Below are 27,134 nucleotides of genomic sequence, written 5' to 3'. Positions count from 1 at the left end.
CATATGGCAATCACACCCATCACGCCCTCTCTATAAAGAGAGGTCATGTCCATAAGGGGAAAAAGAGTCCATGCATTGGAGGCAAAAGCAACGAGAAAGTCCCTCCATTACGCTGTAGCATACACAAGCAGCAACGACACTGAGCCGCATGCAATAAGAAGATTAATGCATTTATGGAAAAGCTGCAGAACCTACATTTAGAGCTGAATGAAACGAGCAGAGAGGACATCTGTTTAGGAGATAACTACAGGAGCTCTTATCTCCTTTAACTTTACACATAGATGTGAATGAAAATACAAAAAAGAAAAAACACTCGCAACAGACTATGTAATGCTACGAATATTACATAATATTAATTAAAATTGAGCATTATGCAACAAAAATGTGGAGGTTCACATATACGTTTTCATCACGTCGCCACGGTAATCCACACTTTGACATCAACACCCGCCTCTGTGACTGTAGAAATCCTGCGACCGCACAGCTTTAGGATGAGAGATATGCATCAGATATGTAATCTATAAATATCATAGATTATAGCTCATGTGATAATAAACACCGCCATGTCAACGTCAGTCTTTCCTCTGAAGATAAAGCTGGAAAAATCAGTTCACCATGGTTGCATTTCAACAGAAAAAAAATCCCCAAATGCGATGTTTGGCAGGGCAGACTCACACCAGCCACACGCGTATTCCTCTCTGCTTTCATGGATAAATGAAATCATCCTTTATCTCATCGGCAATTTGAAAAGTTACTCCTCGTTTCAGTGGGTCAGGAAGCAAACCCCACATTTCCGCAGTTCTCATGTGCAAGATAGACAGTAATTAAGATCTGGCTGGCCAATCAAATCAAAGATGAGCCACACTACAAGGAAGCAGAGAAGCGATTGGCTTGCCTGGGCCCGTTGCCCTCCGACCCCTCCAGAGAGCTGCCCGTCCTCGCCCTCCAGTAGAGTCCCGTTGCGAAGGCTCTCTGTCCCGTTCCCCATCTCCTCTCTGAGCTCCTGCTGGAGCATTTTGGAAATGAGGCTATTGAAGCGGTTCTCCGTGGTGGAGGCGACCTCCGACAAGGCCGTGGTCAGGTTCAGCTCTCCGGGGTCCACGCACGTGCCGTTCGCCCTGGCGAAAACCACCTCGCCGAGATCTAGTCCCGCCACGGAGGAAGGAGAGGCACAGGGGATGTCCCGCACCAGCTTGTAGCTCTCCATCCACTCCTTCAGCCACTCCAGGGAGCAGTCGCACTCCCAGGGGTTCCTGAAGAGGTAGAGGCGGCCCAGGAAGTAGATGGGCTGGAAAACGGGGAAGGGAAAGGAGGTGAGGTTGTTGCTGTTCAGGTGGAGCGTGACCAGGCTGGTCAGGTTCTCAAAGGTGCCTTCCTGGATGTTTAGCAGCTGGTTCCTGTCCAGGTACAGGACCTCCAGCTCCACCAGGTCACTGAACCAGGTCTTGGACACGTTGGTCAACAGGTTCCCCCCAAGGTTGAGCATCTTGAGGCGGATGAGGCCCTTGCAGGCTTGAAGGGGCAGATCAGTCAGCAGGTTGTCGTTGAGGTAGAAGTTCTCCAGTCGCACAAGGTCCTGGAAGGATTGGTCGTGGATCACGTTGATGCGGTTCTCCTGGAGGTTCAGGTACCTGATATAAGAAGAAGAAGACGTTTAAAAGACAGAACTGAGGAATTTAGGGTGATTTTTTTCTAGGGCTGTCTTCGACCAAAGAAATTTTCTCCACAAAGAATCAGAGATGTTCTCATAAGTTTCTTGGAAATAAGTCATTCAGCATGAAAGAAAGCATAAAAAACGACTAATCGACAGAGGGGCAGCACTACTTTTTTCCTACTAAGCCCTTCATAGAGCGAGTCTGCTAATAGATCCCCCAAAATGCTACACACTGTTCCTTTAATTCATCACATGAGCTACTCCCAGCCTGTGTGACTTACTTGAGGCCACCCAGGCCCAGCAGGGAGTTGTAGGCCACCGCCTCAATCTTGTTCCTCTCCAGGTAGAGGTGAGTCAGGTTCTCCATGCCCCTGAAGGCTCCGGGGATCCTCCTGAACATGTTCTCGAAGCAGAGCAGCTCCCTCAGCGCCGTTGTCTCGATGAAGATGCGGTCGGGGATGTTGAAGAGGTTACAGTTTGACAGGTCCAGGCGCACCAGCTTCTTCAGCCCCGTGAACGTCCGCGTATGAAGGTAACTGATGTAGTCATTGTGTGCCATTTTCAGCTCCACTAAGTTGGCGAGGCCCTGCAGGACAGTGAGGGACAGTTTTCAATATGTAATTTCACAAGGTGCTGTTCAGTTTACAAGAACCCAAACTACAACTATCTTCAGCAAAAGTTACTGTCAAGAGATTTAAACTTAGTTATGCATAGTGTTGGTTGTATTTGCTCGGGTTTGGAGGTGAATGGTTTTATATTTGCTGCTCAAAGCACTAGAAAAAATTGCATTTCCATTGTTTTGGAGTTAGTGGCAGCAACAGATATCTCAAAAACAAATGAAACATAACTATCCATAATGCTGAACGTCACTGGTTGTAAGTAAATTAATATTTTTTGTTTGTTTTTATGGTTTGGATGAATCATCCCTTTAACATTGCCAGATGGGGCTGTTGTTTCTACTTGAATTCCATTTATTGAACATGTGTATATTGAGGCAGTTGCTAAGCATTATTTGTGATTAAAATATAAAGCATATGGCAATTCTTCTGGCGTCCACCACAGAAAATGTAAGGAACGTCAGCCTTGTCCTTCGTGTAATGAAAGCCAGACACCTGCCTGTCACAGACTATTACACACTGGCAGAAGAGCTCAACCAACAATGTCTGTCCTAAACAAGTCCTAGATTTAATTCTAGTCTTTTTAAAGGTGTAAAATTCCTAAAAATACATGATCAAATCACAATTATTTCTGCTTCTCTATAAGAAAAGAAAGGAAACATGAAAGCATAAAGCCTCAGCTGACCTTGAAGGCTCCAGGGGTAATGAAGGAGATGTTGTTGTGGTCCAGAGAGAGCAGCTTGAGGGAGGGCAGGGTCCCGAAGGCCCTCTCTGACAGGAACTTGAGTCTGTTCTTGTCCAGGTTGATGGCGGAGGCCTCGCAGGGGAACTCTTTGGGCAGCTCAGCCATGCTGGTGCGGTCACACAGCACGCTGCAGCTCTTCTCCTGGGTGCAGGAGCAGGTTGCCGGACACGCCCGAACGCACGCCCACCGGGCCAGCACCGCCTGAGGCAGCAGGCACAGCACTGGAGGAGGACAGAGAGGAGGGCATGGATATCAAAACAACACTGCAGTCAGACACAAATACTGAACTGCAAGGAAGCTCTACATGGAGGACGGAACTTGCCAAAATAATAAATAAATAAATGATTTGATAAATAAATAAATGTGCAATTAAATATACCAAAATAATATTAAAAATAAATGTAGGAATTAATTTATTAATTGATCAAATGTGACATAAATTGATATTTGTTTTAATGTGCTTCTTTATTTATTTACCTTTGTATTAATTCCCCTATTCATCTACTCTTCTTTTTAATGTTTCCTTTTATTTATTTATTTTTATTAAGTTGTAAATGAAGCAGACATGCATAAAGAAATGTATAAAGAAAAGAATACAGAAATAAATAAGTTTGGGGAAATAAATAGGGGGACAAATGCAAAGGGAAAATCATGCAGAAATAAATAAAGAAATCCATACAATTTGAAATTGAATAACTGTATTTTAAAATACATTACAAATAAATAAATAGAAAAATAAATAAATAAATAGAAAAATAAATAAATAAATAAATGTAATACTTAATTGAAAAATAAATAAATGAATAAAAGGGAAAATTAAATAGAAGAGTATATAGATATGGGAATTAATACAAAGGTAAATCAATTTATGTCATATTTTATAAATTAATTAATGCCTACATTTACTTTTAATATTATTTTTACATATTTTTTTTTTATCTATGGAGTCATTTATCTATTTATTTTTGATATTGGCAGGTTGCATCCTCCATACCAACCAGACAAAGAAAATATCATAATTCAAAACTCAGTGCTCAGGTGTGAATTTATGATTAATGTGAAAATCAACTGATATAAAAGACATACTCCAATTAGACATCTAATGTGAGTACAGTTTATATCAGTTTTACTGCAGCAATATTTGATTACTCTTCAGTTTTTAGGATCAATACTACCAAGTTCAATGGGGTCAAACTTATTTTTGTCATTGAAGCTGAGAAAATGTCCCCCCTCCTCTCAACACATCAATTTAATGCATTTTTTTTTTTATCAAAGAAACCAAATTGAATATATTAAAATAACATCAATTATCAATTTGAGGTTGTTTTCTTATTAGTTTCTGTTGTGCAGTGACAAATTAGCTTTAAAGGAATAGTACAACATTTTTGGAAATATGCTTTCTTGCTGAGACTTATGGGCCTTTCACACAGAATACAGTTTGCGCTGCACTCATCGATGGGTTCAGCGCACATCACAGTGCGCTGCGTCCAAATTTCATCCAGTTACAACTTTGGGCGCAGCGCTCCGCAGCAAAAAGCCGCCGTTGTGCTGCGCAAGCCGTTGGAAATAACGGCTTTCAGAGTGCAGTGGTGCCGTTGCTGCGTGTTCTGTGTGAAAGGCCCATTAGATGTTCAGATTGATACGACTCTCAGACTGCGTACGGTAAATATGAAGCTAATAAGGCCACATTTATAACCAAGCCGTTTGATTCTGCAGTGAAGTGTGGCCAAACTAACTAAAAAGTTGGGAAAAGTTGAACTTTTAACGTCGAAGTGCGGCCAGAGAGAACCCAAACAGCCAATCAGTGAACTGATCCCGGTACTCCTGTGACACGTTGATCTATGTTACAAAGAATTTCTTCCCGCCTGAAACACATGAACGCCTCCCGGCTGCAGAAAAATGGAATTATTGTGGCGGGCCGCACTAAGCCGGCACTTCCTGGTGTGAATTTGGTGTAAGCTTAGCTTAGCATAAAGACTGGAAACAGGTGGAAACAGCTAGCCTGGCTCTGTCCAAAGGTAACACCTTCAAGCATCTCCAGCGCTCACTTCAAGATTAACACATTAGATCTTGTTTAATCCCAATAAAAGTGTATAAACAAGATGTGGTTTTACAGAGGGGTTAATGTGCCGGAGTGCCAAATCTCGGGGTGCTGTGGCAGCCTACTTGGTATAGTGGGCGCTCCATGTATCGAGACGGAGTCCTTACTGCAGCGGCCCGGGGTTTGAATCCGACCTGCGGCCCTTTGCTGCAGGTCATCCCCTCCCTCTCTCATAACTATCACTGTCACTTTCATTAAAAGGCATAAAAGCCCAAAAGATTATCTTACATTTTTTTTACACACAGAGACACCAGCCTCTCGTGCTACACTGACGGTGAACTGGAAGACATTTTGACTCTACAGGAAACCCAGCTGGTTTCAGTACTGACGCCTGTGTTTGACAAGTCAAAATGTCTGCTGTGATGTAATGGACCTTTGTGTGATGGGATTTTCTACGTCAAATATTTTTACAATAGTTTAACTCAACATTTCCCCCCGCTGGTCATTAGATCAATACGAATTACACATATTCTGCAACGAGATTTGACCTCTTCAGTCCAGATGTTGTCAGTGGTATTAAGAGATAAAGTTACCGTAGGCGCCTCAGGTCCGAGTCACAAACCTGTGCAAAAATCTACAAAACATATCAGCATCAGTAAATCTGATTTGACGTTTGAGTCAACATTGAATGGCAGGTTGAGGGCCAAACTGTCTCTTCACCAGCTGCTGGTGAAATGATGATGTGATTAAGACAGAACAGCTTACATCAGAGATTAGCCCCACAACAATAGGTACTGTCTGTGCCTGGGATTTCACCCTGGATCCAGTTCACGTTATGGCTCGAGTTCGGAGCTGCCTTTTAGTCTGATCAATCAATCCTTGTAGATGAAATGTTCTTTGATGGAGACATTTCTGGATGGTTCATTGAAAGAAATCTTTATGTTGCATGAGCTAGGACATTATTAATTATTAGTACATGAGGTTTTTCTCTCACCAGACCATTTTTACAGCTGAGGAGCATAAAAAAAAACAGTAGAGGAGTGAAAGGATTGAAACTGACCAGTGAAAGTGATGACAATCATTACTGTAGTCTCTCATCTGGGACATGCCAGGATTAACGGAGGTCTGAAATGGCACAAAAACAGCACAGCAGCACTTAATAATGCACTGTAATGAATTATATAAATATGTCCCGAAGCCAGTTGTTGTACATTTGTAAGTGATTTAATAGATTTAGCTCATTTTTTACTTTAACTGGTGATAACAAGGAGATATAATATAAACTACGTGGAAGCTAATTTACAGAATATCAAATAAAATGTTAAGAAAATGCAGAAATTGAAGTGACATACCTGTAGATCTTTCCAGACAGTTGCATCCATGTGTGTTAAAAGTCACGGTCCAAATACCCGTGCATGTGTCCATCCTGTCCGTCCCCATATCAGTCTGCACGGTGCACCTTCAGCGGCGTAACTGATGCTTCTGCCTGACACAGTTCTCCAGCAAAAGTGTGTGTGTGGTTGTGTTTTTACACTTCATCCTCCCCCCCCTTTCACTGTGTATGTGTGTGTTCCATAATACACATGCACAGAGCAAAAAGCCATCTCTTAATGGCAGTCAAATCCCCTGGATGGAGTGATGGAGGGAGGGATGGGTGGAGATGGAGATGGAGATAGGCGGTTGGCAGGATTACAGAAGTAAAGCGAAGCTCTCAGATCAAACCGACGAGGCAGAGCTGCAACTTGGAAACACACAGATTACACCAACACACACACACACAGCATGAAGTTGGACATAAAACTTGAAATGCAGATGTTGAAATGGATTAGGGGATCAGCGTGGAATATGATCTGATGAGAGGAGATCGATATTATTTGTGAAATAAGCTACTGTCCAAGCTGTGTGGATCATCTTCCTCTTCAGAGCTGAAAGCGTTCACCCGACTTTCAATGTCCCTAAAATATTGTTTTCTAAATGACACAGATTATACAACAGGGTTTTTAATGGGTGTCACTGGTTCAGTGGTTATGAAACCTACTCAGCACATTAGAGACCACGTGACCTTTCAAGAGTAACATGAAAAACCTCCCGAAATTGGGATAAACATGCAGGATGGAAGAGATGTCTTTTCACTTTTCAGCCTAAAAAGCTCCCCAGAGATGGCCATCTGTACTGTCGAGGCATCAAATACAGGTCAGCTTGCTTTTTTTTTTTTTTGTTGATCATTTTACCCTCATTTCACCAGACTGTGTCACTTGAAAGTTCAGCACACATAGCATAATCTCTGCACATCTGGTTACAATGGGGAAGAGCTGACTGTGACAACCGTCTGGATCTGGGTCGTCTGTCGGCCTCCAGCTCACCTGGTCTGACTGCCTGCAACCCTTTTAAAGGCAAAACGGACAAACACCACACGACTGCTGAACACCTCGTTCCAAAACCCATGGGCATTAATGTGCTGCTACAACAGCCTCCACTCTTACGGAGTTTAAGGAAAGACTTCCCAAAAAGATTTTCAAAATCTGGCTGCTTCTGTTCAGCCACATAAGCACAGACCTGTCTGTCATATTAGGAACCAGTGTTACTAGAAACCATGGATGGAATACTGGATAGACAGGCACCCAAAAAAAGCAACTGCAGGGACAAAAGACGAGTACAAAGAGACACAAAACAATAAAAAAAAGACAAAGACAACTGCAGAGAGACAAAATGACTACAAAGGGAAGAATGAATACAACGAAACAAAAATGACCACAAAGAGACAGAACTACAAAGACAAAGAAACAACTGCAGACACAAGACGTCTACAAAGAGACACAAAAATGACCTGAGACAAACGTAACCTGTGACCCTATGGATGGGTGGGTGGGTAGGGAGGGGGATAGGGAAGGGAATTTGGACTTAACTCTGTAAACAGATCTGATGAATGATAATCTATTTTGTTTGATTTTCATACATGTTTTGTATCTATTATTTTTGTGGGATAAAATCTTTGAAAATCAATAAAACATATTTACAAAAAAAAAAAGACAAAACGACCAAAAAAACCCAAATGACTAAAAAGAGAAAACGACCACAAAGAGAAAAAAAGACCACAAAGGGATAAAATGAACAAAAAAAGACTAAATGAAGTTGAGATCCAGGACGACTACAGATACAAAACCAACAAAAATAAATAAAACCATCCCAGTAATAAAGAATAAAGAGTTGTTGGAGTAAAGACACTTCATTGAATAAAGGCGACGCTCGCACCCATCTACTCACTGAACGTAAAAGTTAACTGAACGTCTGGTTTGAGAAAATAACACAATTCACACAGATTAATTTACAAATTAAATCTTTATATTTTTTTTTCAAAAGAAATGAAGCCCATCCAATCTATATATATATACCAAATTGAATTTTTTGCCGCCGGTCCGCCCGTATCCACAAAAGGCAATAGGCTGCTGCTACAGGTCTTCTCTGCACAACTACAGTAAACAGGTTCATGAAAACATGCTTGATTTTTCCAGATACTTTTTGCATTCAAACATTTTATTTTGGTAAAATCATACAATTGCACAGCTGAGTATTTCCCATGCAGTGCAGTAGCCTATAAGCTAATACAGAAAGCAAAGTCTACGTCTAAAGAGCTCCGGGGTTCTCTGGAGAATGTGGAACAGGTCTCGGTCGAGGTTCTGCTTGCAACGACGTGCGCAGAACCTCCTGTTCATTTTCTAATGATTCCAACAGCTGCCGTGGAAATCACTTGTGCAGACCTGCTCCACATTCGAGGAGAACTCCAGAGGGGTCATATATGCAAATACAACAATGAGAATAAACCACATGTTTGTTTCTTTAAGGATTGCCATGTGCCAGACATTCACTGGAGAAAAATAATTATCAGGTCAAATCAGATTAAAGAATCAATAATGCACACAATTGGAGAATCTGAACACTTCAGCACTGATATGCTTAAGATTATATTTATGCTATTTTGACAGCTTTATTCCAAACCTTGGCATGTTTGTTCAATTCCATTTCAAATTTTGTTGACCAATTAATAGAATCTAATTTTGAGTTGATCGGCCCTGAGGAGGCCCCGAAACAGCTGTGGATATTATTTTACTGAGTCCAATGTATCTTAAACATTAAAAAGCTCACACTACCCCGAAATATATAAATTTCACGCATACAGGTGACATTCAACATTCAAGTGCCAGTGTTTTTTGTACTGTCTTTTGGTCAAGTTTCTGAAACTTTCAAAGAATCACTTTGAGGCTTACAAAAATAAATATTTGTCAAAATGCTTAATAAATTACACAAAACTAGCAGCAAAAGTAGAATCTAGAAATCTGTGCAAATGGCTAAATTCCCCCCCAACTGCTAAATCCCCTGGTCCCAAATAAATCCTGGTTTAAACGTTGAGAACCTGTCCCCTTTGTAAACAAGCTGCGTTTTTCACAATCTCCTCACACACAATATTTGGAAGCTTAAGGACACATATCCAAGACATCTATATAAAACTCTAGATGTGCAATAAAAGAACTTTTGTAAAACTTGATGGGCACGACGAACAAGGGCCTACACACCTAAATCAAGTAGCACCATTCAATCTCAAGTTCTCAACACTGTCAGTGCATCCGCTTTTAGTTCAATTTCTTAAAAAAAAAGGTTTCAAGGCACAACACACCCGATGAGAAAATTGGGAGCATTTTGAGGTGAAACGCCCCAGCTCTCCTCCTCTCGATGGCTGCTCCTCTTTGAGAGGAAAAGCCTGCTCTGGCTTCACGGAGCCACAGATTTTTTTATACATGTCTGAGCAGATGAACTCCCAGAGGACCTGACAGTACTTTAATGTTCCATAAGGAAGTGGGCACTCCCACCATCTTTGGCCACCTCCACAGTTACATTATGCAGCAATGGAAACCAAAGCTTCGACGACGACGGTGCACTGAAAGCCGCTCCCCCCACGCCTACCCCCCGTTCCCCTAACCCCAGTGGTCGTAGTGCTGCTCTACCCCTGCTCTGTTTCCTCGCTGTTTAATTGATAAACCTCAGTGATCACTCAAATGCCTGTCTCTTAAAGATGAACCATGCCTCCAACGCAGCTTGAAAAGAGAAAACGTTTGTAATTAAGTTAAGCCTGCGACTCAGTTCTCGTGTCTTTCCTCCTTGACCAAAAAACAAAACACTTGCAAGCGTAGAATACCATCTGGGCCTCGTGGTTGCCGGCCGATTCAGTAAACACTAACACCACGCTATGCCCTCCCGATGCTGTGGTCCTTTATGCAGCCATTTTGAACTTCACTTTCAAGATGGCAGGCATTTTTTGTTTTGATACATATTTGTAGAGAAACAATTCAAAAATCAAAAAACTGACTCAGTTTTTCAATTTTGCACACACCTGCACCAAAAATGTCTCAAGTAAAAATAAACAAAAAACACCGCCCACTTAACGTAGCTAGCACTTGGTAACATACTAGCTGCCGTAACACTGTCAAGTCAATTGAAAAATGTGGAGTAACAAGTTCCAGCAGTGATTATTCTTGTTTAAACCTCAGCGATTGTTGGCACTGAGCTTAATGACTTATGTGTTTCTTAAGATTACAATAGGAATGGCTATTTCAAAGACTATCATATCCATAAAAAGGAGCCTGTCCAGGATAGAGTGAGCAAAAAAGAAAAAGAAAAACAAATGTAACTTTGTCCCTTAGGATTAAAATACGGTTGCTTCACAGAGTGGCCCAGTTTGTATTAGACATAGTAATGGCTCCTTTAGCTGTTTGACTATAGAAAAGGCTACATGATGTTCCTGCAATAAATTTGAAGTTCAAATGGAATCATGACTCAGAGCCACAATACCCCAGTGTTTGCCAAGGTTTGATTAAGTCCAAGCTTATTTTACCTTCCTAATATTTTTCACCAAACAAAATAGTAAAATCAAATTTAGAGCTCTTGGCCATGTTCATCTGGTGAAATGAAAACATAGAGTTCCTGTCTAAATTCCAAAGGCACAGTACATTAACATACAAATGATCCTCAGGTTATTCGATAGGGTATTTTTTTTTTTTTTTTTTCACAAAAAGAACAAAAATACTTTGAACAATGAAAGTCCGAAGTTGCTATCGGACAATGCATGTCAGCATCCATGCTCACTCTGAGGTGTGCGAATCTCTGCGGTCTCCGGTGCATTGCACGTGCTGGTGACTTTCCTTTGCGTCGTGCTGCACTTCCTTTTTGAGAGAAGCGAATGGCAGAGAACCAGGGTTGGTAATGTACTGTGTGTCAGTGAAGCTACACAGGGAGGGTTGTTATGGTCTGGCTTAAGTTAACATGTGGTTTCCATTGGGTTGGGTTGGCATGGCAACCTATTCCTTTGGCGACTAGTTGCCCCACCAATCCACACTACCAGAGTGGCTGTAATTTCCTCCGTAGCCGTCATTGTTGTAGAAGTTGCCACCAAAGCCGCCACCACCTGTGGAGGACAAGGTCAGGGGGTCAGTCAGCCAAGCAACAACAACTAAATTATTTTCTTAAAATTTATTTATGCAGGTTTTGTGCCCAAAAGCGCAACTGTTAAACATAATGCAGCAAGGTTCTACACAGAAGTGTTACTGGTTTTAAGTTAACGACAAAGTGAAGTACAGATAAAAGGCTGGGGAAATATGGTTTCCTTACCTCCGCCAAAACCACGGCCTCCTCCTCCTCCTCCATGGCCTCCAGTACGCGGCCCACCACGGTTGTTAGTGAAGTTTCCAGGGCCACCAGACGACTGACGGTAGTCTCTAGCTCCGAAACCGCCAGAGAACCTAGACAAGAACGGTCATTTGTTAGACGTTATGGTACAGATTTTCTGAAGGTACAAGTTAAAGTTCAGAAATGGTTGAAGACGTGTCGAGGGTCCTCGACCAAAAAGAAATGTAGTCGACTTAACTCTCATATGATTTTGTCAACTAATTGATTAGTTTCTCCACAAATCTCACAAAAGCACCACTTTAAAAACTAGTATTTACCAGAGATGTGCTCATAAATAACTCATTCAGCATGAAAAAAAAAAGACTAATCGACTAAAGAACTCTTCTTCGACTAAGACCAAATTGACCGATTAGTCGAGTAATCAACTAAGAGGGGGCAGCCTTAGCTGTGTCGTTTAAAACGGACATTTTCCAGAAGGATAAAAATGCACAACAGCAAAACCAGCAAGAGTCCAAATGTTTTACATAATTCGATATAACAAGGCCCACAAGGAGGTCTGCACGTCACATGACTTACACCTAACATTTGTGCATGCTCTAAAAATGCATTTCTTCCTGCTTCCAACAGTTACCTCTTGGAGCGCCCACGGGTGGTGCTCTTGTGCTGGTGCTCGTAGGCCAGGCTCTCAAGCCAGGAGGGAACCTCCTGTTTGGCCTCCACCAAAATGTCCAGCAAATCTTTGGTTATGTTGCTGTTTTTGTCGTTAAAGAACGACGTGGCCAGACCTGCACAAAAGATATTACAGTCATTAAAATACAAATGTACATAACAGGCATTAACAATATGTTTTTTTAAAAACAAAAGAAAGAAAGAAATAAAGGTTCATACCAAGGTTGCCCACACGTCCCGTACGGCCAATACGGTGAACGTATTCCTCAATGTCACTGGGCAAATCAAAGTTAATGACGTGCTTCACATTGCTGATGTCCAGACCTCTGGCAGCCACCTGGAAAAGTAAAAGTTAGAAGAAAAATAGTTTAAATATCAAGACGGTGATGGTGAGAGACTTACAGTCAGGAGATTCATTTTAACCACTGGTTTAATTAATTATGGAACTTGAGTTAATTAGCAACAGAAGATAAAATCTGCCAACAATGTTTGTCAGTTCAGCCAAAGCCACAGTTTTCCTACATGACCCAGTTGGCCCAGTTTCCTCCAGGGTTTTTCCCCCCCAAATGGGAATCAAACGCTAAAATAAAGAGTCTGTGATCAAAGTTTGTACATTCCCCCCCCTTTTTTAATACGGGCAATAAAAATAATCTGTTACAGATTTGTTACCCTTTGAGCATACATTTAAGTGGTTTGCCCACTTGGAACTGGATCAAAAATGGATCTGGCTCATTCCTAGTTATTAAATATTTGCACTTAAGGGGCACCAATTTAAGGTTGATTTAGCATACTGATGCCTCTTCAAATATGTTCGTTACATTTAAAAACAGCTGGTTAAAGTAGCTCATTAAAATTATTACTGGATTATCAGAAATCTGAGAGAAACCACTGGTTTCAAGATGACTGGTTTTATTAAATTGCAAGCAAAAGAACCTATCTGACCATTCACTTTTGAAAGATGGGATGCAACACCTCAGTTAGGAAAAAAAAAAAGGATTACTTACAGCTGTAGCCACCAAGATGGGGCAGCGTCCAGAGCGGAACTGATGCAGAGCTTCCTCTCGGTCTCTCTGGGATCGATCTCCGTGGATGCTGGTGCAGGAGTAACCTTCGTGGTAAAGGAAGTCTTCCAGAGAATCTGCTCCTTTCTTGGTTTCCACAAACACCAGAGTCAACGCCTCTTTGACTGTGTAGCCGGAAACAAAAAGAGGACCAGACAAAAGGGGAGGAAAGCAGGATAAAGAGCACGAAAGGAAAGGGAAAGAAAAGCATATAAATCATTGATAAATTGGGACATGGGTATGGATGGATTTTTGTAACTAAAAGATGGAGGCAGGAACTTTAAACTGTCATACTATGAAGTAAAAGAAAATCAAAATGACAACTTAGAAATGGAGACATGGGTTGTATTAAAAGCTTTACATTTACTGACAACCATTAATTGACAACCTTGGCTTCAGGTTTTCTGGCACACAGTACTGAAGATAACTGAATTATGTTTAAACTAGCGATGTCTGATACCGGTACTTGGCTTGGCACATCCCTAGTTTAAACAATTACGGAATATTTAGCATTAATGGCTATCAGAACTAAAGCTTGAGATAATAAAAATGGCTGAAAGGTGATGGGATAGGACAGGTCATTCCAAGTCGCACCATTTGCAGCTAACCCTGCAGCTAACCGTTTTGCCAATGCACTCTGGCACAAGCTGGGGAAACAAGATATCCACCAAAGCGCCATTCCCTCCATATTGCTAAAGCCTGCAAGTACTTTAAAATAAAGCCCAGATGAGCCCAACTAGACTAGCTAAACAGTTATGGTGGAAGCAGGACACTTGGATCGCCGTTTCAATGCAGTTGACCGCCCCCCAAGCCTCTTTACCCAACAGCCAAGTAGGTGCTTTAACCAAGGCTGTCCATGACATAAATTACACATTAGCTCACCTGTCATAGTGACAGCTGCACCAGTTACCATGGAAACAGAACAAAAGCAATGCTTGTCACTTCTTTGGGAGGTAAAGTCAAGTTACAAAACACAGGACTTCTACATAATAGCAGTAAGGAGCGGAAGCTGCGAGAGATTGCTCAGCACACCCATTAAAATAAACATTAATATGGTACTATTCATTCCTGTTCCTTATGGCAGTCAAGTGGTCGAAACTAGCTGTACAGAAACCGTTTCGGTTCACTTGGGTAACAGATTGGAGCCATTAAATCTGTCACAGCCATCTGACTCATGGAAACTGAGAGCTCTTTTTAGGACAACCAGCCAACGTGGTCATGTTGAGCCAGCTGACTTTAGTGCCGGTGTTGATAACACTGTAACTCTGGCTGAGAAGTGCTCTACATTGTGTGGGGAGAGACTGAGTGACACTGCAGAATTTGCGTCAATAGAACAGTCTATACAGTACAAGGCAAACGTTGTGGTTGGTCGTGCTAGCTCTTATTGGAAACAAAAGGAACAAACAAAACGTAGGCAGCATGTCAGCTGGGGAGCAGAGGGACAGGATGAACTGTGGGATGTGATGTCTCTGGTTTGTGGGTCAGAGTGGAATTATGATATGTTCACTTACCCGGTTTGTCTGGGTCTGAAGCACTTTCCGGAACATCACTGGGAATAACTAAGATAAAAAACCGGCCAGTAAACGCAAGGCTTCTCAGAACACAAATATAACAACTTTAGATCATCATGAGAAGCAAACCCTCTAAACACGGTAAGTTCTTTCAGTGACTGCTAACCCCTGTATGACATTTTGTTTTGAATATTTTATCTTTGACTGCAAGGTCTAACTATAATGAACAACATTTGTTAGCGGACATGTAACAAAGTCAATATTAGCTTGACAAGAGGCAGACTGACAAACAAACGATGATGGATTAGAGCCCAATGTGGCCTTGTGTTTTATGCATTTCTCACCTGTAGCATTGAGCAGGTCAAGAAGGAAGGACCTCTTGTCGGTGTCCTCTACCCAAACCACCTTCTGGGTGATGTTTTCTGAAGTGGAACCAACACGGCCCACTGCCAGGAAAATGTAGTCCTCCAGGAAGTCACGAGCAAGGATCTATGCGAACAAATCAAATAGATAAGTGTGCAGATATTTATCACATTAAGCAAAGATTTCTTTAAACGTGTTGACTGTCCAACCTACCTGGATCTCCTTGGGGAAGGTTGCACTGAACATCATGGTCTGGCGGAGACCTTTAGGTGGCATTGTATCCTGCTCCACAATGCGTCTGATCTGTGGCTCAAAACCCATGTCCAACATGCGGTCAGCCTCATCCAGGACCAAGAAGCTGCAGAGACGCAATGCATATTTAATTACGAAACAACACAAATAGTCAGTTGTTTCAATAAAATAAAAATAAATCTCAGTGTGGATCCGTGTTTTACTGACTTGCAATAGTCCAGACCGATCTTGCCCCTCTCCATCATATCAACCAGACGTCCAGGTGTAGCCACCAGCAGGTGACAGCCTCTCTCCAACTCCCTGATCTGCTGGCCGATATCAGCACCGCCATACACCACGCAGGGACGCACACGTGAGCGATAGGCAAACTAAAATGAAGGAAGAACAGGAAACAAATAAGATTTAAGATGCATATTCAATGTTCAGGCAAACCATGTTATGTCCTATGATAGTGTCAGAAACAGTAACTTGGACGCTTGGCACTCACCTTTCTCGACTCATCGTAGATCTGCAAAGCCAGCTCTCTGGTGGGAGCCAGGACAAGGGCGATTGGGTACTGCTTACGGCGGCCATACCTTCCATTATCCTGAGGATGAAAGAAATAATGGTTATTAGAGCAAATTAATTGGCAGTGCAGGATATGTTGAATTACTGTGCATTTTCTTGCCCCATTACCTGTCCGCTGTTCTTGGCAGCCGCCAGAGCATCTCCTGGACCGTCGCTGTAGATCCGACTCAACACTGGCAGCAAGAAAGCAGCAGTCTTACCGGAGCCTGAAACACAGCGGGAGTTATACAAACTGTTCCTTTATTTAGACTACCTAAAACTATAAAACCATGGAACCAAAAGGTGTAAGCTAAATGATACATCAACCTTTGCTTCATATTTTTTAAAAAGGTATTTAATGTCTAATATGAGAAATTAACCAGGAAAAGGCCGGTTGACCTACTCTGGTTGAAATACTCACCAGTCTGGGCACAAGCCATCAGGTCTCTCTTGGATTTGATGATGGGGATAGCGTGCTTCTGAACTGGGGTGGGTCGAGTGTAGCGACTCAGGTTGATATTACTCATAATAATCTCACCCATGTCCACATCATGGAACTAAAGAATAAATCAGACATGCTGTCAGTAAAAGACTGTTCTATTAAAACCTTTAAAATTACATTTAAAATGAATCCATATTAGGTACAGGATGGTCATTTTAATTAAAAACCGTTAAGAATATGCAAGCACTGCCGAGTAGAGACTTACGCTGTCAATGTGGGGTGGGGCGTTGCTTCCGGTTGCCTCCACGGGAATATCATCGTATTTCTCAAAGTTTATCCCAGTGTTGCTTGCAGAGAAAAGCTCACTAGAAAATTAAGTTTGCAAAAGTTAAGATCAAATGCAAATACAATACAAATACATTATTGTTTTGTTATTTGTGAGCAAAAAAAAAATCGTTACCTTTCTAGGCGCTCGTTGGGAGGAGTGGGCTTGGACCAATCATCATGGCTGGAGTCGTCCTGCCAGCGGTTGTTTCCTCCACCAGCAAAGCCCCCACGCTCATATCTGTACACGTGCACACAGTGTGTTAAAGCATGGGGCTAAAAGAAACCCTTTAATTTCATGTCTGATTTAACACACATTAATACATGCTATAAGCAGGTTTAAGTTAGGTTTATCACATCTGCCAAAACAAACTATTTAGAGAACAAATACAGCAATGGAAATGCTCACTGTCATAAAATTTTTTTTTATGAAATATAGACTCATTCCGATTATATTTGCAATTTTACACACCTTCCCCTTGAGCCAGCCCCACGGTCATTGAAGAAGGTAGACTTTGACCGATCATTACGTCCGCCAAAGCTGTTGTAGGCAGCATCCCTTGGTTGTCCTGCCCAGTTGCCGCCGCCGCCACCACCACCGTCACCACCAAATCCTGTAAAGAACAGATAGTGTCAGTGACGTGTTCTTTTTGCAAATCAGCTGGCATCAGGTGGCGCCACTTTCTTACCAAAAATCATTCCCTCAAACTAAAGGCACCGCTAAAGTTATTATTTATAACTGACTGCAAATCCATTACGCAGAGTAGCGTTCGGATATTGTAATAACTGTGGAAACAAGGGTGGGGGAGGGCCAAGTTTCCATCTTAAACTACACTGTCACTCTAAAGAACCGAGGCATGATAGGGTTTCCCCACCTGCATTTTGCAATGGTTGATTAAACGAGCCTCCACCCCTGTTACCACGGTAGGCACCACGCCCACCTCTATCATTGGTAGGGGGTCCTCGCCCTTCAAAGCCCCCGTTTGTGCGGTTGTCGTGGTAACCATTCACAAAGCCATTGCTGCGTCCGCCGTCCCAGCCAGGTGAATCTTCGTAGGAAGACAAAAAAAACACAATAAGTGTGAGGAAGAGCATAATGCTGCAAATGTTACTTATTTGTGTAAGTAAGCAAGTACACATTTGGCTGTACTCAAAGTCCTTACTAGCCATGAGTCTCTCTTAAAGTGACTGGCCTATTTTTAGTTTAATTTACTGACGGGTGGGATGCAGGCAACTCCATAGTAGACTAGAACCTGGAAAAAAATGCTGCAACAACATTTGTCACAGTTAGTGCTGTTTAATATATAAAGTAGGCAAAAAATGCAAAGCAAGTCCTACACCTCTACAAGAGAATAGATGCAGAGAAATCAAAGGTTTTAGGTAGAATAATAAGACGTCACTGTCTTTTTAAAAATAACCAGCCAGACATAGGCTTCGTTATTTGGGTAGGATCATTTGTCTGTACCCAGAGACCTATTGAGCCCCGTCTCTGCCTGTATGGGACATTTACCACAACCAACTGTCCAGTTTTGGACACTGGCTATGGCGTTGTTCCCATCGGCGGCGAGCACAGATTTCTGTACAGGCTGCAAGGCCACACAATGGACAGTTAGCACTGCCGCGGTACGGCTTGCTAAGTAGCTGAGGCTATGCCACACTAGCATCAAGGGGCAGACCAGCCACACAGATCCAATCTGGTGATGATCTTAATTTATACCTGTGGGCCAACAGGTCATGTCAGAGAAGAGATGAGGAGTTTTGTTTTGAAACCATTTTGAACTGAGCCACGTTGGTTTTGAAAAAGCAGACTTTTCGGAATGAAACCTATCACTTCAAGTAAGCACAAGGGGAAAACCTTGTAATGCTTCACACAGGCACGCGCTAATCTATGCGTTGTAGATCAGTCCGTAGCGTCAACAAGCAAAGATGTCACAGGTTTTTTTGGTCTCCGATACAGATCTGAGTAATTAAATTCATTATTACGCAATACAAAAAACACAAACATACAGCGTCTTCTATTTTCTAAACAAGCTTAAAAGGTACTATGTTGATGGCGACTAGATATGGATTTTGGTTGGTTCAGAGAGTATTTGGGGCCTCTCAAAGCTGCATTGCATTTAAAAAGGGCAAGAAAGTAATTACCACAATTTCAGACTTAGCTCCACTATTGAGTGCAAAGTGCAGTGTGGTATATTAAGAAATTTTCAATCAACTACAAAAATACTGCACAAGAATTTGTGGTGGAATTTTGTGACTCTGACTGGTATCAGACAAAAATGATGCATGTGCACTCTGCAAAACATTGCAAAGCTCACCGTGCAGCAGTGACACAGCCTACATTAATGCAGGTGATCAAACCACTAAAATAAGAAAACTCTAGCACTACTAAAACAATGCAAGTTACAACTTGATCGCAAAGCTCGCTCCTGAAATGATGTTTAAATGTTGCAATGGCCTGCTTGGAAAAGGACAACATGTACCCTAGCACAGTCTCACATATTCCAGGTGAGCTCTTTTGATCATGCGACCAGGTGTGCCACACTCCAGACTGCAAATTAACTGCATATTCTGGAGGTGCTTGTGCAGCAATCCACGCCTACTCAACGTCAAAGACTAGAGAAGAACAACAACTCTGGTGCACTATCACTGACGCACATTAAATGCACAGTGCAAACCAGCTAAAGACGCCTAAAAGTCAGTTCTATTAAATCATTAAAATCCTAAATGCCAATGAAAAGGCCAAGACCAACACTCGATAATCACTCTACTTTGAAATAACCTCACTGAAACAAACATCCCTTTTAGACGTTACAGGTCAGGAGTATTCAATAATGTGCCAAATATGTCGGTTTCTATTCCACCATCAAGTGCACCGGTAGATTTCAATGGTTATTCTAACTTCAGACCAGAGAGAAGTGACTAATAAAAAAAACACCTCGAGCAGTTTTTTGTTAGAACAAAAGCCTGCATGCACTCTGTGTTCAATAATCCCATTCAGTACATAATATGCTGTGGGCAGACGCAAAAAGCTACAAGGTCTCTGAAGAACTCAAAAAGAACTGAGAGACTTGTGATTAATAATAAGTGGGATTTATGTCAATGCAGCGACAAAAAAGCTCATTTTCTTTGCAAAATAGAATCCCTTCTTTGATTTCATGACTGCAACTAATAGATAGGTTAAAGGGTATGAATGGTTGCAAAAGAGGTATACATCTTGGATATTTCTTTCACTGCTGACATTGTCTTGTTATTAGTGAGACAGCCACTAATGATGCAGTGCAGGGTCTTGAAGGCACCATCACCATGCATCATAAGCAACTTCATTTGCAAGCTTTAACACAGTGTTAGGCCCAGATTTCTGCTGCTTTTTTTCAAGTGACCATGACAAAGCAAGGGCACATTGATTATGCCCCAGTGTTCAGCTATATGTACTATGAAACTCTGCCAACAAGTAGAAGGCTTGGCATGCAGGTAGAGGTCAAGGTATACCACATCTGTTTCGCCAACCCCCACTGTAGGCATGGTAAAAGGCAAGCTCTTGAGAGGCCAGTCTTGGGTAACCTGAGCAAAGGTAGGGAAGCAGGCTATAAAAAGACTCCCGTAATCACTGACTAATGCAGTACGAGCGTTGGGTTTGACTTTACACTAATAGTTACCAATATTACAGTCATCCCATCCTGCAGTATAGTTATCTCTGGGTATTTGCTGACATGGTTGTGGGTACTGCTTAAAAGAAACTTGGGGGGGACATTGCAGGTGAAATATGGGCTTGCATATACAGTGGAAAAAAATCATTTCAATGACTTTATCATATGCTTTAATAGATTAAAAAATTCAACTCACTATAGTTAAGAAAAGCATTAACCCAGCAAGCATACGCTTACATCAAATTGCCCTTTACCTATAACATATTGCTCATTTTGAATGCAAGCATCCCAGCAGAGAGAAGCACATCAATTAATCATGAGCCCATCATTAACTTATACTGTGCAGTGTATAGCTCTAACCCTCTCCCCCTTCACATTGGCTTTGCTGGTGTGTAAAATGGCTATTTCATGCATCTGGAAATGCAGGTTGCCCTCAGCGAAAGCAGACAGAAGGGACTTACAGAGATTTACTGGTGCCACTGAATAACCGTACTGTATACCAGCGGAATAAGCATTTCCTGCTGTGGAATAAGAAAACAGTAAAACGAGAAAAAACGTCAAGTGTGCAATGACACAGTACCATTATTCCAAGATTTTTTTTAAATGTTAAATTATCTGGCCAATTACGCCAGGCACAGCATGTGACTTGATTTAACGCCTTTATGAGGCTAAACAAGTACAAGAAAAAACTTCAAAACCACCTCATCCTGGCTACAAAAACATCGTTAAGTCTTTAGATGTCATCCTGCAAACAACACACCCTCCATTCCCTTTCATCAGAGCAGCTAGCACTCCTCTTAAACTTGGGATAAGATTACTAATGAAAATGGTTACTAAAAATGTGAAATCGGAAAATTTCGAAATTTGCCTCATTCTCTTATCAGTCTGGGTAGAAAATTCCAGACAACAGCCATTTTACAGTACCACTTGTCTTACTTTATCCATGCAAAAATAAGCTATCATGCACAGAAAACCCACTTGACGTGGCTTTCTCTCCTCATTCTATGCACTTGTAAAAAAGAGACTAATGTCCTCAACAGTCCAATGGTCTGAAGCAGCAAAAACACTGCAGACCATCCACTTTTTTCTGGACTGGTAAACATCAATTGGTTGAGAAATAAATATTAACGCCTAACCATTTTTTTTCTCAGTTGTGCTCGCTTTTACCATGCTCTGATGGGCTTTTAACATTAAGGAGAACACCACAAGTCAGACCTGTGTTGATGGTCTGACTGTGGCTCAGTCAGAGCATTAGATTAAACTCACCGTTTTTAGATGATTCTTTGTTTCTCAAGTGCGGTGGAATGTAACGTCCTGGGTAGAAAAAAAAAAAGAAAATGTCATTTGCCATATACAATTAAACACCAAGTTTAGGTAGTAGGGGTGGAACAGTACGTGCATTTGTCCCGAACAGTTCGGTACAGGACGTTCTGTTCAGTGTGCGACATCCTTTCGGTACGCCATGTGACCCACACTGTCAAAACAGTCTGCGCGGAACAGAAATTATAGAGCGCGAGTTACCTGGAAAGTTTTGTCAGCGCACACGTTCTTTTCTATTCACTGTAGCAGCGCTGTGACATGCTAGTCTGCTTTGCCCGGTTAGTCAAGCTCAATGGACAATGATGTTTGTCAAACTGTAAGCCGACATTGTTAAACTTAAGTCTGGTATATCCGTGAATACACTTCAAACATATAATTATGACGACGTCACCCGAAAGTGTCAATAAGAAAAAACGAAACAAAAACAGACTGGAATGCGAGTCCTTGTCGCTACAGCATTCAGGCAGCCTTCCACTGTAGAGTTAGACCATCTCAAAGCAAAAACTAATGATTGAGTGTGTATATGAGACCGTAGAGAATACCAAATTAACCTTAAAGCATATGGTCATGTGCTTGAGTACCGCTACAAGGTGTCTTCACGTGTCCATAACATGTAAACCAGCGCAAACTGCAGTTCAGGAGTTATCAACAGCCCGATGGAGCACTATATTGATATTACAGACATTTGTAATTTTTTCTGAGTGACAATATGCCAGTATTTGAGAGTCCCAACTGCTACAGTAAGAATAAGGGCCAATGAGCCACTGTTGAATGTCTACACATTTTAAATAAACGTGGAAAGAATGTATTAATTATTATTTTTGTTTTCCCTGCTTTAACGAAAACATACTGAACAGCAACCCCAAAACTGAGGCACATACCGATGTGACCGAACCGTTTATTTTGTGTACCGTTCCATCCCTATCGCATAGGTAAGATTGGCATTATTTACAAACTAAAGAAGCTATATAATCAAGAACCAGAAAGAAAAACACTGTTACAATAGATGGACAGACCTTCAAATAAAGCTTTCTAGTATACACCAGTTTTTTCTCAAAGATAAATACACTACAAAAGGAATATGTCCCTTTCTTGTGTAGTGTGAATGTATTGTTTGTTGACTGAGTGAATTAATTTGTTGGCAAATGAGTTTCCCCATTGGGATAAATAAATAAAAGCTGTACTGTAAATATACATATCTAATTTTCTGGAGAAAACAGTGGTTTGCATGAGCAACTTTAATGTAATCATCTTTACAAAAGTAGCAAGTGTAAAAAAAAACAACTACATGAGGATAATGTAAATCATAGAGTACAATGAAATCTGCTTTATTACTTACTGCCAGTTCCTCCGCCTTGTCCGTCAGGAGAGTTCAAGTCTAGGCCAGCAAGCTACAAAAAAGGGGAAGATATGGAAATTTAGTTTAAAATCAGGTGTCTGAAAATACAAACAATCGACAATGAGGGTAAAACAACACAATGACCATTTGTTAAATAACGTGATAATCTATTAAATATAAATCTGATTACTTTTGATGAATTTAAAACATTAATGAAAGACCTAGAAGCAGAGTCAGTCGGGAGCTGTCTGTGTTCCTGAATATTTTCACTTTAACGTTGGCTTCAAACACTTGATTTTAATGTGTTTTGTATGATATTATGCTATTTATTTATTTTGCATTTGTTTTATGTTGTGGCGTCTGAAACTTTAATGTATGTTTAAATGCTGCTGTCTTGGCCAGGTCTCTCTTGCAAAAGAGATTCTTAATCTCAATGAGTACTACCTGGTTAAATAAAGGTGAAATAAATAAAATAAAACTATCATAAGAAACTCTCCAACTTTAAATGTCTGGCTATCCACTAGGTTTTGGACTTCACTTTAAAAATAAACATCACTACTAAACACATTATTTCTACATATTAAAACTGGCTTAATGTATCACACAACCGACATGGCACAAACCATCTACTCTCTGATCAAACAGGGAAATGCTGACAAATTAAACACAGGAAAGTTAAATGTTCCAATATAATGCATTAATACGTGCAGTGAAATAGCTTATCCAAATATATACTTCCCTGAATGATTTATTAACTTGAGAGCGTTACATAGTGACTTAGTGTCCCCAAAGTCAGAACTAAACATGCAGAAGCAGTGCTCAGTTTTTATGCACCAAATATTTGGAACAAGCTCCCAGAAACCTGCAGGACCGCTCCAACTCTGAGTTCTTTTAAATCAAAGCTTCAAACTTTCCTGTTTGCTGCTGTGGCCTTTTGTTAAACCAGACAATGATCTTATACTGCACTAGAGCTTTTACTCTTGTGTGTTATACTCCATTGGAGCTTCTGTCCTATAGTTTTTAAATTTGTAGCTTGTTTTTATTTTATAATCTTTAATGTTTTAATTATGTCTTAATGTTGTTTTGCACTTTGTCACAGTGTTCTTGAATGTTTATGTAAAGCACTTTGAATTGCCCTGTTGCTGAAATGTGCTCTACAAATAAAGCTGCCTTGTCTTGCAGAAACATTAATGTGGCTTTTACTCTTGTGTTATATTCCATTTCATCTTCTATCCTATAGCTGTTATTCGTAGCTTGTTTTTATTTTCTAATCTTTAATGTTTTATATAACTGTTTTAAATAGGTATTAATGTTCTTTTGCACTTTGTCTTGAATGTTTATGTAAAGCACTTTGAATTGCCCTGTTGTTGCTGAAATGTGCTCTACAGATAAAGCTGCCTTGCCTTGCAGAAACAATTCAGGAAACATTAATGGTGGCTAAAAAAACCTGCTGCCAGCATTTTGTTCCTGCGCCACGTTTCAGGCTGAGGAAGGCCTCAATCATTAGCCGGGGCTAACTGAGTATGATACCGGCAGGACCGAAAATGTCACCAAATCATGTACATTTTCATTCATTAAAACACATATTCACAATCTGTGAATTATAAACTACATTTAGTGGTGTTTAAAAGTACTGTTAGGCATTTTTAAAAAGGAGAAACAGGACTAACAAGTTGAGTTAGCTTAGCACAGCTCCGCCATCACAATCTCCTCTACACAAGGACTATGGAAAGAAGGATGGGTCATGCGTCATCAACGCGTCATCATCCACAGATTCTAGCCAGTGAAATATTTCTTACAAAAGTTAAAGAGTGACATATAGATGTCACAAAAATCACATCCTGAAACTTGCTCTCATTTATTCTGGTCCTGTAAATATACATGTGAATTGTGGAAAGATGTCAATTTTATACTTGTTAAGATTTTCTCAGATTTTGCACTGTACTATAGAAGTATTATATTTGGTTGCTATGGTTACAGTGACTAAAGACATTTTTTATGCATTTTTTCTTAATTTGATAACAATCTAATTTAATTCATTCAAGTTCCACATTCACAAGTGCAAAATTTACCCAAAAAAGCCTAATTTCTTTGTATTTATGAAAGAAATGGAATTATATCTGTGGAACTACCTTTGTTTACATTTATTTATTTAATACATGTACCCTACCTGTTTTACAAGTGCAACTACCTCTGTTTACATTACATCTATTTTTATATATTATTCCTCTAGTGTAACACTTGTTTATATTTATTTATTTATTACATCTATTCTACCTGTTTTATTTGCTTTATAACTGTGTGTTTACCTGTTATATGTTTTACGTGCCTCGTTTAGTCTTGTCAAGTATTTGTTTTAAAGCACTGACCAGAAGTGGCAACTGTGAATCTCGTATTTAAAACAATGACAATAAAGCTTTCTATTCTATTCTAACAATTTCTTCCACACAAAACAAAAAAGGCAATGAAAACATTATTTTGTTAGTCTTTTCACACTGAAATAGTCCTGTAGTCCACTACAGTGGACAATAAAAATAAAGTTTAACAAGCCTTAATTGTTAAGATTTTGTTTTTAACCCTAAATAGGAAGGAAATCACTAAAAAAAAAAAGTAATTGGAAGACACTTTTTAAATTAGTTCCCATGAGGATATATTGAAATAATAATAAAAAAGAATGGCACATGTGCACTAGAATCTGGCCTGCACTAATTAAATCAACACCCTGCGCATGCGCAATAGCCCCATGACCCGTGTCCCATCCTCTTCTATAGTCCGTGTCTCTACAGCGACTCCATTTTAGCAGCCGCAGCGTTAGCTTAGCTCAATGCTAACGACTTAGCTAACCCTCTCTCTCTGTCGACACTACATGTGCGTTAACAAGAAAATCACATTTACACAATTACAATAAAGACAAATAAATAAAGCACTCACCTGCTGATCTAGACCGTGTGGATTATCAACGACCACATGACTCATAACTAAAGAGAGTAAAGGGGATTATTACTGAAGAGAAAAGGGATTTTCTTTGTTAGCTTAGCTCGACCTCCGTTAGCTAATATAGCTGTTTAAATTCCCGTTTTCTGTTATAAATTACGACCTTGAACTAAACCCTGTTGAAGTTAAGCTAGATTATTAACTTTAAATAAATAAAACGACGTTGTTTTGTTGTATATATAAATATAAATTCCGTTCTGTGTTGAGCTGTAGAAGAGGAACTCTCTGTGCCGGCTGCTGCTTCACCGTGGTGGAATGAGACACTGCGAGCTCAGGTAACGCGAGATAACGACTCTGTCACCCAACGGTCCCTTGGGCTAATCTCGCGATACTTCGTTTTCATCGCGGATTGGTGATGGCCAACAGTAGAAAAAAGACACATGAAACCAATCATTACAGTAGTGGGGGAAGAAGAAGTACTCCGATTCTTTACGGAAGTAAAAGTACTATTACTACACCATAAGTAAAAGTACTGCATTACAAATAAGTATTACAACTGTATCAAACTGTAGTATGAAAGGTAAAAGTATCATTGTGCAGTAAAATGTTCCCTGTCAGTGTTTTACTATTATATAAGAGGGGGTTTTATTTTTATTTATTTATCTATTTTTTTCATTTTGTTTTTCTTTTCATTGGTTTTACTCTGACATTTACATAAAACATACTTAATTAGATACAAATATGAAGTGAACCAACTTTTCCACTTTTTACAATGAAATTATAGAACACACAAATAGAACATGGGGTGCTTTTCATGTGAAATAAGATCAAATACATTTTAATAATTAATAACTAAAAAAATTACATTTAGAAAGAAAGAAAAATTAAACAAAAGAAGGGCGTTTTGGGGAAATATACTTTTTCCACTGTGTGGCCAACTAGAAAAAGCAGCTATTTGTAGAGACATGAAACCAATATTTTACTTTATTTT

The 27,134-nt window shown here is 40.4% G+C and overlaps 2 protein-coding genes across 12 annotated transcripts; both read right to left on the bottom strand.

The window, feature by feature from the left end:
* Nucleotides 1-248: 248 nt before the first annotated feature.
* On the bottom strand, nucleotides 249-8,221 carry nyx (nyctalopin). Its single transcript, XM_037790884.1, has 5 exons — nucleotides 6,410-8,221; nucleotides 6,118-6,182; nucleotides 2,957-3,237; nucleotides 1,936-2,240; nucleotides 249-1,631 (listed from the first exon to the last, which is right to left on the bottom strand). Exons 2-5 carry the CDS (start codon nucleotides 6,137-6,139, stop codon nucleotides 803-805), a joined length of 1,437 nt encoding a protein of 478 aa, XP_037646812.1. The 5' UTR covers nucleotides 6,140-6,182; nucleotides 6,410-8,221; the 3' UTR covers nucleotides 249-802.
* Nucleotides 8,222-8,570: 349 nt separating this feature from the next.
* ddx3xa (DEAD-box helicase 3 X-linked a) lies at nucleotides 8,571-26,479 on the bottom strand. Of its 11 annotated transcripts, none has more exons than XM_037790873.1 (22): nucleotides 26,141-26,478; nucleotides 23,210-23,261; nucleotides 21,817-21,864; nucleotides 21,012-21,071; nucleotides 20,560-20,640; nucleotides 20,393-20,464; nucleotides 17,779-17,952; nucleotides 17,376-17,517; nucleotides 17,040-17,144; nucleotides 16,845-16,944; nucleotides 16,559-16,694; nucleotides 16,267-16,364; nucleotides 16,079-16,177; nucleotides 15,799-15,959; nucleotides 15,553-15,697; nucleotides 15,321-15,465; nucleotides 14,977-15,024; nucleotides 13,409-13,590; nucleotides 12,624-12,741; nucleotides 12,367-12,520; nucleotides 11,718-11,848; nucleotides 8,571-11,514 (listed from the first exon to the last, which is right to left on the bottom strand). In XM_037790873.1, exons 1-22 carry the CDS (start codon nucleotides 26,183-26,185, stop codon nucleotides 11,423-11,425), a joined length of 2,388 nt encoding a protein of 795 aa, XP_037646801.1. In that variant the 5' UTR covers nucleotides 26,186-26,478; the 3' UTR covers nucleotides 8,571-11,422. The 11 variants fall into 11 exon arrangements, with proteins under 11 accessions (XP_037646801.1, XP_037646803.1, XP_037646804.1 ...); XM_037790875.1 differs by having other exon boundaries at nucleotides 17,845-17,952; XM_037790876.1 differs by lacking the exon at nucleotides 20,560-20,640 and having other exon boundaries at nucleotides 26,141-26,477.
* Between the last annotated feature and the right edge of the window lie 655 nt (nucleotides 26,480-27,134).

This window comes from Sebastes umbrosus, chromosome 13 (assembly GCF_015220745.1).
Source record: "Sebastes umbrosus isolate fSebUmb1 chromosome 13, fSebUmb1.pri, whole genome shotgun sequence".
In the NCBI taxonomy this organism is placed as follows: Eukaryota; Metazoa; Chordata; class Actinopteri; order Perciformes; family Sebastidae; genus Sebastes; species Sebastes umbrosus.
Note: the sequence above shows the minus strand (reverse complement) of the source record. Positions and strands in the feature narration are given on the sequence as shown.